The following is a 20,562-nucleotide window of genomic DNA, read 5'->3' on the forward strand; positions in this document are numbered from 1 at the left end:
AAAGCTTCATTAGCTTTGGAAATAGTTTAGGTACTTCTGTTACTTTGCAAGCACTGCTTTGCTAATCTGTTCCTATTGTAATAGGAATGCAGCTGGGCTACTGTCGCCATTCCTTATTTACCTGCTCCTGGTCATCAGTCCTGTTGAACTTCATCAGGCTTATTTCTGAGATACGTCGCAGGATTGCACTGTAAGTAACTATGTAGAAGACATTCAGAATGCAGGGAGTTTTAACAGGTACAAGGTGAATTATGAATAATATTTGGTTGGGAATCCCCCTCCCTCCCACAGATATATATACCTGGATGCAAGCGTTTCCAGGTACAGGATTCATAACAAAGGCTCTGTGATAAGCCATTTGTAAATTTGGACCTATGCCTCAAAAAAATTGTGCGCAGTGTTAGAAAGTCATGATTGATTTTGAGAAAGGTAGCATGAACACTAACCATGTGCATTTTATGTATAGGATAACTGGTGAAATGAGACTTGTGACATGCAAGCAGTATGTGGCTGCAGCTGCTTTTGGTCTCTGTCTTGAGCATCCAGTCTTAGCAGTGGTAGGCTGTTGTTGCTAATGTAAGACTAGCTATCAACATAGGTTTGATGCAACTGGCATCCACCTCAAATGCTGCATGGCAGCAGAGGTTAAAAGCCACATTACTAGAGCGAGTCCCACAATCCCATATAACGTCTTTTTTGTTCTCACTCTTGTTTGCAAAAGAGTGCAGAAATTTTTTAACGGGGTCAGCTGTTGAGGTGTGGGTTGGGAAAGAGGAACACACCCCTCTTGCTGAAGCAGGTGGGAGAATACTTCAACTGAGGCACCCACTGAGGTAGAATGAAATAAACTAGATATGCAGCTGAATGGACAAAGAAATGCCCTGTTCATTAATGGCATTAGCATGGGGATTGGGGAGGGGTTTGTTGCTGTAGATAGTCATCATTCAGTATGGAATACCAGCTAGACATGCTGTGAAATAGTGCCCCCCCCAGTACTGGGCAAAGCAGTGACCACTGGTCTGGGGAAATGTCCCCACCCTGCTTTTGTTGGTTGGGGACATGGCACTACATGATTCCCACATGGCTGAGATCATGTAGGGAAGAAGTCCTTTCAAGCTTTAAAAAAGCACTAAAGCTACAACCGATCAGAGGAACAATAGCAGGGAACAGATGTGGAAACCATGCAAGTGAAACCACATTTCTGCAAACGATTAAAAGTCCCCCCCACCAAAAAAAACCCCCACAAAAAACCCACTTTAGTAGCAGCAAATTAATCCTCACAGGGCGAAGCTATACAAAAGTTAATAAAAGGGAGTTTATAGGAGATCCCAGATTGAGAGAGCTGCTACCATTCAAGGGAGATAGAGCACATTAAGGGAGCTCCTTGCATCCCGTGCCTGAGTCACAGTGGATTCAAAGTAGCTACCTTCCTTGTATGCAAAGTCTTTTAACACGTCTGGGATTGCTTTGGCTGCTTTTCTTTGAAATACAGTAGAGATCAAGGCCAGTTGCATGATGGAGGAAGGTAGCATGCAGCTATGAAAAGCAACAGGTTTCCATGAGCAACAGGATTCCACAGGGGGATCTCTTGTGTCAAGGTGGCCTCATGTAAATAATGTGCTCTACTACTGAGCAATGGCCTCTTCTATTCTGTATGAAACTCATATCCATGTCTGCTGCAGCCACAAATACAAGAACATGCCTAAGGTAATAGCCCTACAAGGCCAGGTATCCACTATCGGTGTGACTTGTTGACTATCTCAAGGTGAATTTTGGTCAAAGGGTCAAGTGAAAGCAGATGTGACTTTACTGCTGATTTTGTTTTGTTTTTCAAATGCCAATTGTATCAACAATTGGGACCGGAAAGTAGACAGAAAAGTTGCAATTTAGAAGCAGTTATGGTCCCTCCTTCCCCCATCCCCCCATCTCAACTCATGATTTTTGGACATCAGGTGAAAGAAACTCCAAAAAGGCTCCTCTTTCTGCAGTCCAGTCATCTTCAAAATAGGCCCAGCCCGAGTCCCAGACCCTCCTTGATGCAAAATGCTCAAAGCCAGGCAGCAACTGCTGAAAACCATACTTATTTCACATAGTGTACATACAGACGAAAGAACTGAGAGTGACACTTAAAACTAGCATTAACAAAATTGCTCAGGTTGGAGGAGTTAAACCTCACGCTGCACCACTAGGCACCATTACCCTGGGGTTCTAAAGTCTACACTTGCATGATCAACATGGATATTCAGTTCAAATAGTCTTTGAGGACCCACTTGATGCGGCCTCAAACTGCAACACTCATGGTAGTCCAAGTTCATGCAGACGTTTGATGCCAAAAGAAGGTAAAGGAAGTCTTCGGGAGACCACTGCAGCCAAAAGACGGTGCATGTTGCCAACAGTCCATGAAGGGTCCCTGTGACTTTCTGAGTACATTTTCTTCTTGTTGCTGAAGGTGTGAGGATGTTGTCTCAGTCTCAAAAGGGTAAAGTGTGTGCTGTTCCCATGCAGGTACTGCAGTCCTGGCACAAAGGTGGAGACACAGGCACCTATCCTAGATTTGCTGCAGCCACTTCAAAATGGCTGGTCGACACACCTGTCCTGACAAACAGCCTTTAAATCCACAACCAATACAGAATTCCTCCTGTCTCAGTTCAAGGGGAGTACAAAATGCAAAGACTATACTGTGAGGTGTATCTATGGAGGACTGAGATTTGAAACTTCATTGCATTTATCAAAAGCTTTAAAAATGGGAAAATGCTAGAGCAGAGCCCAAACTAATAAATAAGACTGTGGTCTGTAGGAGGATGGTAAACACTTCCTAATTATATTTGAAATCCCAACGAGGGTAGGGGGTGAGGGGAAGAGAAGGAGAGATTTCAAACTTTGGTCTGTTTGCCTATTTGGGAAAGATTCATTGGCACACCGAGAGAAACATCCTTCAACATCAAAACTATACTAGTCTCTCCAACATCATTATTCACACTGAGATTGAGGCAGGAGATATCAATGAAATATATTCATTGCTTTAATTTTGGTTAAGAATGAAATGCTAATAGTCGGAATGCCTCAGATGTTTGGGATGGCAAACATTACACAGGCCACCAGACATGGAGACCACCACAGATCCCACTCTCTAGCACAGCCAGTGAGTTCAGGAGACTTTGCAGCCCTATGGCAGCCTCTTCCTCCCACCAAGCAGGCACCTGATGTGCAAACATGCCTCTGGGCCCAGACTCATATCCGTAACTCACAATATGGTAAAAGTAAGCAATTCAGTTGGGGTAGAACCCTGTGGAAAGTGACAGAGGAACCAGATGTACACAGCCTCTTGCACTGCTAATCTATTTCACAGAAGGCTAGAAGGACCACCACAATCGGGGAGTGGGGGGGGGGAGGCTAATACACGTCATTCCAGCATATGCACTGAACTAGTCTAGCAAGTACATGCAACCACTTTTGTATCATGGCCTTTTCCTGCAGTTTTCTTGGTTACTCAATTTAGGAATGTGTTCCCACAAAAGTATAGTATAGTATTTTCCTTTTGAAAAACCCTGGGCCTTCCAGATGTGGCTGGACTACAACTTACACTATCCCTCACGGTTGACCATGCTGGCAGAGGCTGGCTGCAGCTGAAGCTCCAACATAATCTGGAGGGCCACGTCTTGCCCACTTCTGTTCAAGTGTATTACTGTGTGTTGCCATTTTTTTTGTAAACAAGAGATTGTGTGAACTCACGGTTTCCTTATTGGTCCCTTGCCCCATTTCCTTTCTAACAGACTCCATCCAGAATCATCTGAAGGCATTTTTTGTAACATTTAGAACTAAAAAGGCCAACAGAATAAACCAACAGGAAGAGTGGTGGTAGGGTTGGGGGGCGGGGAGATACCCCACAAAACAAAGAGGCAGCAATAGCCAAATCTGATATTTTTTCAAGAACTCCTTCAAAAATCAGCCGGAATCATTTTTTAAAATTACTACAGCAAATGCTCTTTTTTTTAAAAAAAAAGAATAGGTTGCATTCATAACAAGGACATCACTACCTAAGGAATCTCTTCAGGTTACTGACTTCCAACGTCCTAGAAGATAAGGAAAATATGGCCCTTTTGAGCCCTTTATATGGCAAGTCCCCAGCACACATTTCAACCGAAGGGAATGCTACCAAAAGCCCCAACAGCAGATTGCCAGTTGCAGAGAAAAGATTCCCAATTCGTCCCCTGTACACAGGAGCTGATATCACTTTCTTTGCCCTTTGAATGTCGTTTTGAAATGATGCTGTTTCCGCGAGTGTATATTTTGATCATGTATCACTGCCTAGATTCACAGAGGAGAATGGCTACAAATAGCTAATCTTGCCCACCCACATCCCTGAATCTCCTGCCTTATCTCTGTTTTCCTGGCCTCTTCCCATGGAGTCATCTTGAACTCTCCTCTTCCACCTCCAGTGTGGTGGCAACAACAGCACTGGATTTATTTATACATTGATGCATGCCGTAAGGAAGTCTGGTGGTTGTTTTTTTAAAAAAAGAAAAAAGAAAGAGAGAAAAAAAGCCCCACAAAAATGAGCAAAAGGAATGCAGAAATTATGACAGCCCCCTCTCTGCACCAGCCCTCAGCAGTCGTAGAAGTTAGACTTTCTTGGGTCTGCGTCCAAGTTGGTAATAATAATAAAAGCTGATAAGTACAAAGAGGACCCGACTGATGAGGAGCAGTGTGGCTCCCGTGGACCCCCGGCCGCTCTCAACCAGGGTGATGCTGGTGACTGAAAGAGAGAGAAAAGGAGGTTGGAAGAAAAGAAAGACACGTTTTCAACTCCGTTGCCTACCCCCTAGAACACCTCTTGAGAAAACAGGAAAAGGTCACTTCGTGCCTACTCTAGCAGAACCTGGATGCTTCGGTTGCAGTTAGAACCGCAGTTTGTTGCTCCTATGAAGCAGTGTCTATTTGGCTCTGAGTGCTGCTGCCCTCAGGCCCTGCTTGCAGGCTTCCCAAAGGTATCTGGTTGGCTGCTGTGAGAGCAGGATGCCGGCGGCTGAATCCAGCAGGCTCTTCCTACCTTCTTGACTTTAACTTAACAGAGAAACAGAGCTGGGGTGCTTGTTTTTGGTGAGAGATGGGTGCTGGAGTGGTTAAGACCTTGCTGAATGACACCATCCCACTTCACATGAGCTACTGATGCCACAGAAAGGCATTTTGTGGCATGGGTTCCCTGCAGCAGCAGCCTTAAGAGTGCAACCTATGACACATGTTTTCAACATGTTTCCCCTTTAAAAAATCAGGCATGCAACCGAAGCAGCCACGAGATTTTACTTGGTACTCAAGGGCTAAGTTGCGATCTGTTGCACTCTGGCAAGTAGAATCTAATTACATTCCAGAAAATTCAGGTTCCACAATTAAACTGAATTTAGCACCCTTACTTCCCCCTCCCTCCCTGAAAGTACCGTTTGCATCATGTGAATCCCAATTTGTTTTGTTTCCACATGCTTCCATGGCACAGTTTTATTGGTTTTGCATTGTATTTTTGTTTTAAATAACTTCTAAATGACACAGCTGAGAAGACCAAGAAAACCAACTGGGAAAAGGCTTGCAATTCAGAAAAGTCTTAATGCAGAGCCATCCAAGGAGAGACATGTCAGTAGCATTCACCGTTCCCCGTTTTTGCTTGTTACAGGATCTCTAACCTGGGTCCTTGGTATGCATGTGTCTGAATACACCCCATCTTTTGTGTGTTATGACTGAGGGTTAGAGTGCTAAGTTGAGCTATGGCTTCACTTCTATTTCTACCCACCTCTTTCTACGGTTTCTCTCTTCTGAAGGACAAGAAATATTCCAGCTTCACAATATTAATTTTTAGGAACAAAAGCTTTGAACTTTCATGTTTGGTCTGAATGTTTAGTCCTTGTATGCTTGCATTCTCCTTTTGCAAAGAAAGGCCTGTGTGTCTTGGGCCTGACCAACCTCAGCATGACACCGCACACCGTGTATTGAAGTTTCCCTTCTACAGTGAAAGCAAAGGGAGAGCACATGCCTGTGACCATAAAGAGGCATATTTACCCAAGAACTGTACTCCAAAGTAACATGCTTCTGTCAGCAGAGTCCAACGCATTATGATCTTCTCAGCTGTGTACAAGGCATTCCACATGATGAGGGAGATACCTAAAGGTGATTGGAGGGAAAGGGATGACAGAGAGAAAGGGGAGGTGTCATCTACTGAAGCCACATGTAGAAAGACATCGCCCTCTAAGAGATGCTGTTGATACAAACACAGTATACCTGAAGGAGCATCTCCACCCCCATCGTTCAACCCGGACACTGAGGTCCAGTGCCAAGGGCCTTCTGGCAGTTCCTTCACTGTGAGAAGCCAAATTAAAGGGAACCAGGCAGAAGGCCTTCTTGGTAGTGGCGCCCGCCCTGTGGAATGTCCTCCCATCAGATCTCAAAGAAATTAACAACTACCTGATGTTTAGAAGACATCTGAAGGCAGCCCTGTTTAGGGAAGTTTTTAATGACTGGTGTTTTAATGTATTTTTAATCTTTTGTTGGAAGCCGCCCAGGGTGGCTGGGGAAACCCAGCCAGATGGGCAGGGTATGTATGTATGTATGTATGTATGTATGTATGTATGTATGTATGAATAAATAAATTCTTTTAAAAATCTTGCTTTATGGGAAAAGCTCTTAAAACTGACATAACAATATCAAATCATAAAGTGATATGAAAGTTTTGAAATAAGATTTAAGTTTCCAAAGCTTGCCTGGCATCTGTTATGATCATGTGCATTTTACACCCAGAAACAGAAACACACACACACCATTTCCTCTTGAACTCTCCTGTCATAGAGGACCTTCTCTCATCAATAGGAGCACCACACATGCAATGCCAAAGGCAAAGAAAGGAAGCCAACCCCTCCCTACCCTTAATGATACTGGCAGATGCGTTAGTCCACTTCCACCAGAACATTTCTAGCCCTGTTGCAACCTTTCATTTTCTGCAACCCATGGAAGAGGTACAAGAACCAAAAGCAGCCTGGCAAAAAGGTCTAGGGAAGATAACGCTGGCTGTATCTCATTGGGAGCAGTAATCTGCTTGCATATTTCAAAAACAAGAGTACCAAGGCAAAGATAATGCCCTACACTACCTGCTGAGGAAGAGCAAGTTGCACTAGCTATTCCTGTCCCCTTCTTTGGCTCCATACACATTAAAAGACAGAGGAGTTTTTACCTGTTCAACTCTAGGCAAGAGGAAATACTCAAATATGATGGTATGGGGAGGGGAAAGTACTGGGAGATGGAAACTCAGAAAGGGAGGCTGTACAGCAGCCCTGGTGAAAACAAAGAACACGCAAGCAAAGTTTGCTGCAAGGTGAAGTTGCTTAAATGATCCATCTTTAAATGGGTCACATATCTAAAGGGCTAAGATGCGACTTTAAGCAGTAATGGCTTCCCACAAATGATTCTGGGAGATGTAGTCCGTTTAAGGCTCAGAGAGCTGTTAGGAGAGCCCTATTCCTATCAGAGAACTACAATTCCCAGAGTTCCCTGTGAAAAGGGATTGACTGTTAAACCACTCTGGAAATTGTAGCTCTGGGAGTGGAATAGGAGTTTTAGCACCCTTAACAAACAGCAGCTCTTAGAATCTTTTTTTTAAAAAAAAGGGGAGAGCATGACTTTAAAATTGTGGCATAGTGCTTTTTTACATGAGTGCTGTGAATGTAGCCACTGAGGAACACAAAACTGCTGCATGTCCACTTGCTACCACTAGGTGATGCTACAGGCTTACAGGATAAGTCAATAAAGAATTTTCCAGCTGCGCTAGAATTGCCTCTGACTACCAGACACAAGCCTGTAGTTATAAGAAGAATGCATTGCCCTACTTCTTACATAGTTGTGCCCAGCACAAGCTGGCTTTGTCTCAAAATATCTTCCAGAAAAAGCAACAGGAATGTGGCGCTATGGATACTGCAATAGTTCCTAAAGCAGCTAGCCATATAGCAGGTAATGCTTCTCCACCGGCAGGGGCGGGGCGGGGAGAGAGATCCCCTGAACTTAGAAAACTAGCTGACTTTTGCTGGCATCCATCTGTCTCACGATGCAGTGGAGGAGTGTGCCTTTAGGGGTATAAGGAAATACTAGCTGGCTTCTCCCTAAACCTAGTTTTCCAGATATATAAAGTTTGTTGTTTTATGGAGAAATATTCAATGGTGCTTGTTAACACCCACCTACACTGTAGAGGGTTCAATCTAGAAACAAATTTACAACCTCTTCCAGTGCTCATTTCAGAATAGCTTTTGGTATCTATTGTTTGGGAGCAAAGCCACCACAGCCAATCATTTTACTATTCCAGCTCCACAGGCGCACAACATGACATCGCAGCTCAGCTTACTGGCACAATTGCTACAAGTTTATGAAATTTACGGTAACCCCATTGTTTTGCCACAGCATTGAAGTGACCAGCTGCTGTAGTGACCAGGACACGATGATTTCCCCTTCACATGCCACAAGACTTAACAGCCAGCTGACACAATTCTCCCCCCCCCCCCCGCCCCTTGCAGTATTTGCCACCTAAGATAGTTACCAAACTCTTATCTATTGGTAGGGCTAGCCTTGCCAGTCAAAATATTGTGGATTCACCCAATGTTGCTGGCTATCTCAACAGTTAATCTGAATATCTTCAGAGATATCAGGCTCTTTACCTTTTCAAAGGGGAGCTGGTGGTCACACCATATTTCACACCTGCTCCATGGAAGTACAGTCATACCTCAGGTTAAGTATGCTTCAGGTTGAGTACTTTCGATTTAAGTACTCCGCAGACCTGTCTGAAACAGATTAATCCACTTTCCATTACTTTCAATGGGAAAGTTCGCTTCAGGTTAAGTACGCTTCAGGTTAAGTACAGACTTCCAGAACCAATTAAGTACTTAACCCAAGGTACCACTGTAAACTGTGTGTATTGTAGTGGCATGGCATAACCCCCACCCCAGGAAATCCAGCCCCACTTCTGTAGCTAACATCACAGCTAACATCACAACCCAGCTAACATCACAAGATGAGCGACCAGTTAGCCGAGCAGCAATCCACTCACTTAGTAAGGCTCCTCCATACAGACGGATAGGTGTCTTACTGTTGACTGACTCTTCCTCAAAGACAGCATCGTAGAGCTGTTCAGGAAAGGCGAGAGCCTACAGGAAAGAAACAAACTTCAACGGAGAAAGCTTATGGTGCTTCACCCTGCTTCACTCAGAAAAATTGTCCTCAACTGAAGGGAGAGATGAGCATGCATGGCTTGGGGAAGTATAAATGTGTGCAGATGGATGCTGGAGCCCTGGTTAGGATGAGGAGCAGCGCAGCCACCCATTGCAAGTGTAAAGGCCAGTGAGGTGCTTACAGCAAGAAAGAGAAGAAAGGGAAATGCTCATTTTAGGGTACCAAGTATGACTGGTTTATAGACTAGGATGAATAAATTCGTCAATTTTAGATGCTCATTTCCCCCCATCTTAATTTCGCTTCTCCACCCTTCAGCATCAACATGTGATTTTTTAAAAATGTCCTCATAAAAAAATTGTCTGCATTTCATTGCACATTTCTCCTAAATGTGCACATTTCAGCAAACACTTTTCCTGAACAGAATGTATTTTGTATGTTGTTTTCACTCATGTATCCATTTTTATGCACGCTTTCCCCCAATACATGCATCGAATTCAGAAAACTACAAGTGTCAAAGGAAAGCTGCATTTTGGTTTGTATGCTATTCCATAAAGTACAACATGTAAAACTGAACCAAATTCCCACCCCAGCTCAACTTGAGACTCCACCTTAGAGCAGGCCACTTACCATGATGGCAACCCCAGAAAACATGACAGCTGTCACAAACTGCCAAACCCTGCAAGAAAAGTCAAATGGGAACGTGTAAGCTTTTAACAGTGTAAAGACAACGTTCTCCCCCAGTCAGTTTTATATACAAAGTTTTATGTGCTTTTTTTTCTCTAAGGAAAGACATGAGGACAGGAATGGGGGGAAGGAATGACCTGTGGCCCTCCAGATGATGTTGGATGGCAATGCCCATCATCCCTGGCCTTGCTGGAGGGGTTTCCCAATCCTGAATTAAGATCCTCTCTGTTGACTGAAGTTACAAAGAGTCTGTAAAAGTAAACCCGGGGGGGGGGGGGATGACTGGACTTGTCTTAAACAATTTCACATTTGTGAAGGCTACAATGTTGGTAGTGGGATGCGGGTGGCGCTGTGGGTTAAACCACAGGGCCTAGGGCTTGCCGATCAGAAGGTTGGCGGTTCGAATCCCCGTGGTGGGGTCAGCTCCCGTTGCTTGGTCCCTGCTCTTGCCAACCTAGCAGTTCGAAAGTACGTCAAAGTGCAAGTAGATAAATAGGTACTGCTCAAAGCGGGAAGGTAAACGGCGTTTCCGTGCGCTGCTCTGGTTCACCAGAAGCAACTTAGTCATGCTGGCCACATGACCTGGAAGCTGTACGCTGGCTCCCTCGGCCAATAACACGAGATGAGCACCGCAACCCCAGAGTCGGTCACGACTGGACCTAATGGTCAGGGGTCCATTTACCTTTGCCTTTACAAATGTTGGCACAACCCATTGAGAGGGGCAGGAGATTGACTGTCCCCTCATAAAAAGAAAGGCCTTGTGTCCTGGCTGTGAACTGATTGTCCATCACGCAAGACTATGGCAAGGTATTCAGTAGTTGGGAGAGATACTCTTTTGAGAGTAGCCGTATGCCAGTTAATTAGTGAATATTAGATTGTTCGTTACAATTATTTTTAGCTTCAACGCCAGGCCCATTAGCAAAGCTCCTCCATTGGTTGGATCTATTTCAAGAGGAAAGGCCAGAATGATGCCAACATTAAAAATAATGATAAAAATAATAATACTAATAACAATGCTTTGCCTTTCAACTCATGAGCATAACATTGCAAGCAATTACACATACTATGGCCACTGTGGGTGGCATTTTATGAGCAGAGGTATTTTTGCCTGCTCTGAATCTTCACAGCTTGGTTAGCTTTGGAACTCAGGACCCCTTTCTCTACAACAGTCGTTTCTCAGATGCTGTTGAGACTCCCATAACCCCCTAACCATTGCCTATGCCAGCTGGGGGTCACTGACCAACAACATCTGGGTGGTCAGGTTTGGGAAAGGCTTTTTTATACTGCTTTGTTTACAGTTTTATTTTATGTTCAAACAGTAACATCCTTGAGAGAGCTAATTTGGCCTTGTGGGCCAATATCCATGTGAGAGTTGCTCATGAGAATGAGAGGTGCGAACTATCCTAGGCGCATCAGCAAAAACTTCCCAGCCTTTCAAAGACACCCCTGCAACTTTGACCTACACACAATTAGGGTTTCTATAGGCTGTATTCAGACAGGCCTACTCCATTTGGACAGCTACAAATGTAGGTATGGATCACATCTTGAAGCACCACCCAAACTGCCCCTCTGCTTTCAGGAAACAGATGGCTTACTTTTCCCACAGGCCCTCAATTTAGTGTCCTTTAAAAGTGCTCACAGATGTATAAAATCTGCATCAAATATTCTGAGCTAGGACATCACTGCAATTGCAAGAAGTATGTTCTTCCAGAAACTGCTCTCTAGAAGCCCAGAATTTATTGTAAGAGGGTTCTTGCACCCATAAGCAGAACTAGGAAATTCTATTCCCTCTTCTGAACCCCTAAACCTTACAGCCATTCTTCCATGTTCCAAAGCATTCATCTTTAAAAGTTACTGTGGCAGCACTGAAAATCCAGTTCTGAAATGCACTAAACAGAGAAATATCCCGAGTTTCCAAATGAACTTTGTGAAGAATGTTCAGTTGGTTAATACCTGGCACACAAAAAACTCAGGTGAGGGACACAGTACTGCTTTGGTGAAACATAAGCATTTGCTTCCCGCATCTTGTACTGGCAGCTGCCTGCTCCTCTTGGAAATTCCACAGGTGGCCCCCCTGTACCTTTAAAATCTATGGTGCAAGGAGATAGGTGCCAAATGCAACAACCTACAATATACTTCACACCAAGTGGGAAACATTCTCCACTCAAGTCTCTGCTATTCTTAAAGCCATTAACAACAATGAAGAAACAGCTTATATGCAGAGGTTCAGTGGCAATATTGTAGCCCTTCCTTCAGCTCATTTTGCCCTTGGCTAGTAGTCTGAGCACAGAGATTCTGCCTGCAAACTTACCTGAGCCCTAAGGGTTCCTTCACAGCAAACTTGATTTCATTGCCCAAGACTTGGCTGATCTGAAATTCAAAGGAAAGAGTAAGGTAACTGACTCAGACTCAGCCTGCAAAAACATTGTCTGGAGGGGGTAGGGGTGGTATAGAATCCTAGACTTACCACCCACATATTTTCCTACAGAGAATGAAGTGCAATATATACTTTGCTCTCCAGATCTCAATTTGCAGAATTAGTCTGCAATGATTATAAGAACCACAGGGTGGGTGAAATTATGGCAGCTTAAATATTTTTCTGACATTTTGAACCAGAGATTGGAAGCCTGTGGCTCCCCAGATATTGTTAGACTATAACCACCATCGTTCCTGACCATTAGCCATGCTGGCTCTGAACACATGGGCAGTTTCTATAGTCTGTCATAGGCCACACACTGTGAGTGACTCAAACCACTCATCTGCAATGTCTGCAGACTCCAGAATTGTGCATAGCATTGGTAACACAGCACAGACTACAAGCTCTCCTTAGGATCTGAACTGTCACTAAGCAATAGCGTAGGCAAAGCCACTATAAAGTAAAGGGGCAGACCATTTCAACTCTAGAAAGTCTAGGTTTGAGCAGGGAACAAACATCCATACCTTCTGTTTGAAGCAGATGAAGCTGCCTTCTAATCAGACCACCAGTCAATTTAGCTGCTTGACTTCACAACGCTCTGGTTAGGGCTGATGGCGTTTTTAATCTAAAACATCCAATTGGTGAAGGCTGGTCTATGCTAACTGGCAGTGGCCCTCCAGGAATCTTTCCCAGCCCCACCTGGAGATGACGTTTGCATGCAATACATGCATTCGACCACTGCATGTTGGGGCATGCTTGGGTTGTGCAGGTTAAGGACCTGAGAGCCAGAACATAAAAGGCAGTGGTTGGTCACTGTGATAAGAGAATGCTAGAATAGATAGACCTTTGGCCTGATGCAGCAGGGTTCCCCTTTGTCCTTCAGATGAACCATACAAAAAGAGCAGAAAGCTGTAGACAACCAAAGAAAGTGGGGAGAGTTGGATTCTTTACTAATACACAGCTTTGGTTCTAAGAAGGTGAGAGGGCTAACGATTAAAATTTTGAATCCAGCAGTAGAGAGAAACTGAAACTGGAAAGGTGATGTTCAGCACCTTCTCAAGAGTCCCATTCAGTCTTTACTAGATGCAAAAGTAAAGAACAAAAGCCCTTCTTTGATTTTATTTTTTGTAAGTAAAAGGTGAACAGTGAAGTTAAAGGTGAGGTATTTTTTACCCTGTTGTAGAGATACTCCATCCTGCATAGTGAAGGGTCAGCAGGATGATGGGGACTGTAGTCCAGCAACATCTAGGAAGACCAAAAGTCAGCCACCCCAATACTAAAGAATGGATCACAGCTGCAAAGTCTCTAGATACTCAACAAGAAGTACAAGTCACAGGAAAGAGAGGGGCCCTTTTAGAAGGAAATGAGTACAAAGAGAATTTAAACAGGCTTTGGTTGCTTCCTGCCCATCTCCAGCTTCTCATTGCCAGCTGGGGAGAAAAATACGGTTTGCACATGCCATTCTTTGTTATTTCCTGCATATTAAGTGACACAAAGGGAGATATGAAAATTGGCAAGCTGTGTGCACAGCAGAGAGAGAAAACTTAGCATCGCTTCCTCTGGTTCATCTCCTGAAACTGCAAGGAGGGGCCAAGACGACACAGCTGATTTGTGGTGGTGAGGTGGGCTGAGAGAAGGATTAGTACTTCTAAAGTGTAATGAGGAAAATGTGCACTTTCTCCAGGCCTGGTCTTTGACATGGTGCTGAGTTTCCTCTTCAAGCTAATGCATGCAAATACTTTTCATGAGATAGAGTCAGACCAAGTTGACTGTCAATTTCAATAAATCTTACAACTCTCATGTTTGTGAGGAGGAGACTTGTAGTCTGGAGACACATTTAGTTTAGTGCATGGCTGTGTAGCAAGGTTGACTCAGGTGGACTTTCCCAGAACAATAGCAAGTTCAAGATGGCCATGCCTAGGGTTTTGCAAAATTTAATACAGCTCTAACTCCAGGCTCTAGGGAAGTAAAACAACCCTTTTTGCCTAAAGCTACTTTTAGAGCTTTAGAGCTGCATGCTCTGAGTGTTAATAGTTAGGGTCCAAGTTTTCTTTTAAAGCTCATAGTCCTCAGAGATGTTTTGAAAGCATGATGGGGGGAGGGGAGAGAATGGCAAGAAAACATGAAAATCCAAAAAGTGCTAAATTATTTCTCCAGAAGCTGCCATGACGTCTACATCCATATATGAGGAATTTTACACACACACGCCGCTTCCAGGACAACTTGTCTCCTTAAACGTATTTATTAAGAGGCAGAACCAATTTTAGAATAGGTTACTGCGTTATCTACCATCTGTACGACTAAAAGGTAACAGCTTAAAAAGTCACAGAATAGCTGCCATTATAAATAAGTTGCTTAGCAACCGCTGGGATTCAGTGACAAAAAGGTCAATCCATTAATAAAAAAAGCCGTTTGTAAAAAGCAGAGTGCACACAGAGCAATGGGCATGAGTCACGTGGGCACATGAGCCCTCAAATCCCCTGCCTTACCAAAGTCACCAGAGAACTCTCCTGACATGGCAAAGTTGACTGAAAGCTGCAGCAGAAGCAGAGAACTACATGCTGCTATGAATAGAGAAGAGGGAGATCCCAGGCAGAACCATATGATGGAGATTCCATACACTTCTATCTCCGATCCTCTGGCGGCACTGATACAAAGCATACTAACGCAAATGCCCAGTGGCGGAGGAAGCCGCTCGGGCACCCGGAGCGGCAAACATGATGTGCACCTAGGGGCGGGGCGTCGCTACGTAGTGCGCATGTGCAGCATTGCTACGTACGATGCATGCACCATATGTAGCGACGCCACACATGTGCGCTACATAGCGGTTTGCCGGTGGCAGCGCTCCAACACCGTTCAGGCAGTGCCAGGATCCTCTTTTCGCGGCTGCAGCCGCGAATGGAGGATCCTCCACATACAACTACGGCAACATGATGGCGGCTCATGCCGCCGCAGTGGGGCACCCCCTTGTCACCCACAGAGATGTGGCACTGGGAGTGCACAGCCCCCCCCCCATTGTGACGCCACTGCAAACGCCTTCCTACCGTTGTGCAAAACTCCAGAGCTGAGTTTGCATTGCATTAAACAATCGGTATTTTTGAGTTTTTCCCTAAGAGTTATGGCTCTACATATTTTTGTAAACAAGCAAAGTTAAAAAGAAGAAGAGCCCAAGCAAGAGTGCCTCAGAACTTTCCCTTTGGGGTCCTGTTAACGCACATTCGTTCAATGATTAATCAACACCAGCAACTTCTTGCTGACTTCTAGGCTGTTACAGTTTCCTTCTATTTTCCCCCTCATTTGTTTCTTTTACAACTTTCTTTCAAGGTCCTAACAGCCTTAGGATAAGTGCTTAAAAGAGAAATAAAATTCTAGTACGCAGTCTGTGCACTGGAAGTCATTAGCAAACAGGACACCCACACTCCCTTCAATTTGGAAGACGTAATACCTGCATTTTTTCTGCACATACCTTTCCAGTTTTGTTTCTTCTCTAGCCTGCTTAACTTACCAAAAAGTTACATCTGCTACTTCAGGTGATGTGTTTGGATCCTATCTGTAACCTAAGGGTAGTCAACATGCAAGATCTTTCTAGGCCACAACTTCCAACCACCCACCAGATCGTTGACCAAAGACATGTGCGCCTGGAGGAATTTAGGCTTGCCAAAGGACTGGGGTGTGTGTGTCCTGGATAAAGAAAGAGAATTCAAACCAGGGATATAAGCCTACACCACAAAAAGGAAGGGAAGGAAGCAAACCAGCACTAACTTCTTGTTAATTTCACCACAGTCATCAAGTGGAAATCCCATCCTCTCTGGCTGCCTTTGGTTTGTGCAATGTTTCAGGAGGTGTCAGTTAGGTAGATATTTGCCTTTAAGTGCAAACTGAACCGAATTTCTCCTGCATCCCTAGTTCTAGCAGGGGATAGATTTTAAAACAGCACCCCCATTATTCCTGGGCCATCAGACAATGAGAGCCCCTACTGGCTCTCACTACATATTCCGAAGTTGTTTTTGCATTCCTAAATGTTGCACCCAAGAGCAGAAACTGCAGTCAAATCTACACTATACATCTTTATATTGGTTTTATATAAATTTTATCACAGATTCCCTGCAAATAATTGTAATTTGTTGAGGCTCTTGAGAGCCCTCAGCTCAACATCTCCAGCCTCCCACACAGAACTGCAGCACCTAGGGGGAAATTAATGGATATTACACCAGTTCAAGTCTGTATTGTAGTTATGGCTTGTGCACAAAGTGGTAAAGAACAAAAAACTGTCTCTCAACACACAAAAGAGCTTTGATAGCTCGAGAGGATATATTAAGCTCCTAACTTGAGCCCGTGACAAATTACACACTTTTTGCAGAACGGCTTTTGGACAGTCTGCATTTTGAAGCACAGCTTTGATCTGGGATATGTGGGAAATGCCCAGAGAGAAAAAATTGGTTTTGCAGATGCAGGAAAAAGAAGAAGTGATGATGTATGGCTGCAGCACTGAAGGAAAAGAACACAAGAAGATCCATGCTGGATCTGGCCAAAGGCTTACCTAAACCCATCACTCTTTTCTTACAGTGACGAACCACATACTTGTAGAATGAGGACTGTCTATGCAGAAGGTATATAGGAATCAAACTTCTCTGTTCATGAATAGAAACACTTTACAGAGAATATTCCTACATCTACAAAGAGACATCTCTAATGAGGTGAGAACAGCAGCTTTAACTAGCCACCCCCATAGGCCTTGTAATTCAACCCACGGCTGTGAATCTATCATCTCCTGCACTATATTTCGCAATTAATTGAGAGAAACAAGAGCTCTGTTTGTCGGGTACAACACACAACTGTTGTACAACTGATTAGAAAACAGGCTGAACAAGATAATAATTGTAGGGCAAACTGAACAAAAGTCTGGAATATCAAATTCCTTCATCTCTCCTCTGCTTGGCTTCCTATATAGCCTTATCACTGCTGATACTTTTGAGTAGCTGCAATTATTTCTTAGCTTAAACAAAAGGTCTCCCCCCTTTGCTACTAACTTTAGCATGAAGTATTAGTCATTCCATGGAGCAATAACCTGCCTTAGGGCTGAGAAGGATCCTAAAGACCTCAAACTATCACCCACACAATTAAGCTGGAGGTCTTTAGGATCCTTCTCAGCCCTAAGGCAGGTTATTGCTCCATAATCATTCCATGGAGAAATCATTCCATGGAGAAATAACCTGCCTTAGGGCTTGTTACAGGTAGGTAGCCGTGTTGATCTGACATAGTAAAAAAAAAAAATTCCTTCCAGTATCACCTTAGAGACCAACTAAGTTTGTCATACGTATGAGCTTTCATATCTGAAGAAGTGTGCATGCACACGAAAGCTCATACCTATGACAAACTTAGTCTCTAAGGTGCTACTGGAAGGAATCCCCCCCCCCCGACTGCCTTAGGGCTGAGAAGGATCCTAAAGACCTCCAACTTAATTGTGGGTGATAGTTTGTTAAAGGTCTTCCCACTGGGCAGTAACCAGAATTGCAGTCCTTTGCTGAATGCCAACCTCCCCAACTGTCAGATAGCCAGAGCAGTGTGAAAACTGAAATGTTGTTACCTTTGACCTATGAACTTCTCCATCATCATCCTCCCCCCCAACCCCTAGGATCTTCCGTGTCTTCAGGCGGCTCACAAGGTCTGTCTGGCTGTGCTTCTTCATCAGAGGGGGAGGTTGCTTGGTTGCCATGGTGACTCACAGGTAGTCGCTGGCTTGGGCAGAAGCTGAAATGAGAAAGGTTAGAGGTTAGAGAAAAGCAGGGTCAAATCCAGCCACAAATTCAAGGAGGAGATACACTTGGTTTTAAAGCAAAAATGATTTGACACAATGATGTATTGCATCCCAAACCAACTGTGTTTTTTGGCCATGGAAGAATTGGCATTTATTCAGTCCTATGCTTACAAAATGTAGAGATCCTCCTCAATTTATCTTATGTATGTGGGGATGAACCTGTGGGTTTAGATGCTTAGCCAGTTGGATAGGTGCATCCTTATTTACAAAACACACAGTAACTAAACGCTTGTTCCACTGCTAACGTCACCTTCTTCCAAGCTCACAACATCAAATGGGGCTCTACCCCAAGTTTACCCTATAAACACTCTTGTAAGTCAGGCTAGACAGAGAGAGGTTGGCTGGCCAAGGTCAACCAGTAAGATTCATGATAAAGTACAAGAAACTACAAGAAAGAAGATTCCACTTCAACATTAGGAAGAACTTTCTGACAGTAAGAGCTGTTCGGCAGTGGAATTTGCTACCAAGGAGTGTGGTGGAGTCTCCTTCTTTGGAGGTCTCTAAGCAGAGGCTTGACAGGCATATGTCAAGAATGCTTTGATGGTGTTTCCTGCTTGGCAGGGGGTTGGACTGGATGGCCCTTGTGGTCTCTTCCAACTCTATGATTCTAAGTAGGAATTGAAACCAAGGTTCCCTGTTCCTGTTTTGAGCAGTGGGAAATGGCTGACGCCCATACGATCGGATCCCAGCCATGCCAGTAATTCAGGGCTGATATGGGGGTAATTAGCCCTGGCAGACTCCCCAGGATGGGAGAGGACTGTCTCGAAGACCCACAGATTGTCCAAGATTGCTAGCCTGCATCAAGGTGCAGGCAGCAGGACACTGGGTCAGAGCACGGTACAGCTGGCACTCTCCGAAGCCACTCTCATAGCGGGGAATATATGTTTGATAAAATAATCACATTTGGACAATAAACAGACATAGTCTGGACCGAAGAAGACTGAGAAAAAACCTGCAGATTTGTACAGTCCCTGGCTCGGATTTCAAAGCTTGGACTTCAAAGAGATTCTCATCATGATGTTTTGGATTACGGAGGTACTGGTATGCTCTTTTTTCTTCATTCAACTTTGAAGTCATCTTATTTTACTTGTTATATTGTACCATATTGCACTGTTTTAATTTGGTTTTTGTAGTAAATTTTTTGGATTATGTGCAATGCTTTATCTGAGTGGATGTGGTAACCGAGCAATTTCATTGTTCCCGCAAGGGGACAATGACAATAAAGATTTATCTTATCTTATCAATACTTACAATTGGCTTTCTATGCCAAGCCTCAGTAAGAAACCTAAGTTATTTTGAGGAGTAGAGATGGACTCCTATATATAATGAAACATTCAATCATGCAGCTTTATTTGGGTTGAAAGACTTGATAAAGAAGAAACAAAATGACGCTTATTGATATGACGCAGCACAGAAAAATGTGAGTTCCTCCCTGTTTTGAAGGAAGTGGGAGATGTTTGTTGGCTGACTTTGTAGTGATTTGAGACAATATTTTGGAATAACATTCAGAGCATCTGTTTGCGGAATTTCTTCATTAAGTGCAAGTGAGAGGGCTAAATGGATGTTCAGCAGCCCCCTTCCTAAGGCCCAGGAGGGGGGAATGTGTGGTCTCCGAAAGCTGATTGATCATCAAATGATTTATATCTGTGGAATACAGTTTATTTACATTGCAATACGCAAACAGCATGTCTAACATCAAAAGACAGATTCGGACAACAGCCTGGATGGGAGCAACATAACAGTTTAACAACATGGGAGTTGCTGCATCATTAAGCTCTAAATGAAGACTCGGATAATAGCCTGGATTGGAAGATTGGAATGGAGTCAGAAAAGCTGCGCTGGCAAACAGATAGTTGGAAAAATACGTATTTACAAATAAAGCTGTACTCAATGGACATAAGGATATTTGACTTTTGACATGATTGAGGCTCGCACAGCCAGGGACAGAGAACTTTGAGTGTTAAAATCGGAATGTGGAAAATAGGAGAACAACAACAAGGAGACAGGAACGAGATACGGAAGATTCTTCAAGAGGTCCAGACTATGGGAAGCTCAGAAAAAATTATTAATTAATAATTGGGATTACAATTTGGTCTTTTTTGTTTTATTTTGTTGTTTTTAATTGGATTATGATTATATGTTGATTGGCTGTTTTTATTGGAAAATTAATAAAAATGATTTAAAAAAAGAAAGAAAATAAACCAAGGTTCCCCCCACCTCAGTCATTGTCTGCCTCTCTGACTAGTTCACCACACTGATCACCCTGCTGAGAACACTGGGCAGCAGAGCAGAAGCAGCCCTGAAACCTACCCAGTTCCTCTCCTTGTGGGTTGATATTTTTGAGAATTTGCAATTCCTTCCAGTTCCAAAGCCAAACACGGCTGGAATGGAAATTCACCGAAGGCAGCTGCAGAATAAACTTTATTCTCACAGCATCTCCCAGATAAAC

The 20,562-nt window shown here is 43.7% G+C and overlaps 1 protein-coding gene across 1 annotated transcript in view; it reads right to left on the reverse strand.

Annotated features, from left to right (window-relative positions):
* Positions 1-2,065: 2,065 nt before the first annotated feature.
* Positions 2,066-20,562, reverse strand: part of TP53I11 (tumor protein p53 inducible protein 11) — a 53,441-nt gene continuing 34,944 nt past the window's right edge. The window contains exons 2-7 of the mRNA XM_035115860.3: positions 17,883-18,046; positions 12,191-12,249; positions 9,823-9,871; positions 9,074-9,170; positions 6,049-6,150; positions 2,066-4,756 (exon numbers count right to left, since the gene is read on the reverse strand). Of these exons, the coding sequence (XP_034971751.1) occupies positions 4,623-4,756; positions 6,049-6,150; positions 9,074-9,170; positions 9,823-9,871; positions 12,191-12,249; positions 17,883-18,011 (570 nt within the window). The 5' untranslated portion in view covers positions 18,012-18,046 and the 3' untranslated portion in view covers positions 2,066-4,622. The remainder of the gene's footprint in view (positions 4,757-6,048; positions 6,151-9,073; positions 9,171-9,822; positions 9,872-12,190; positions 12,250-17,882; positions 18,047-20,562) is intronic.

This window comes from Zootoca vivipara, chromosome 1 (genome assembly GCF_965207765.1).
Source record: "Zootoca vivipara chromosome 1, rZooViv2.hap1.1, whole genome shotgun sequence".
NCBI lineage: Eukaryota > Metazoa > Chordata > Lepidosauria > Squamata > Lacertidae > Zootoca > Zootoca vivipara.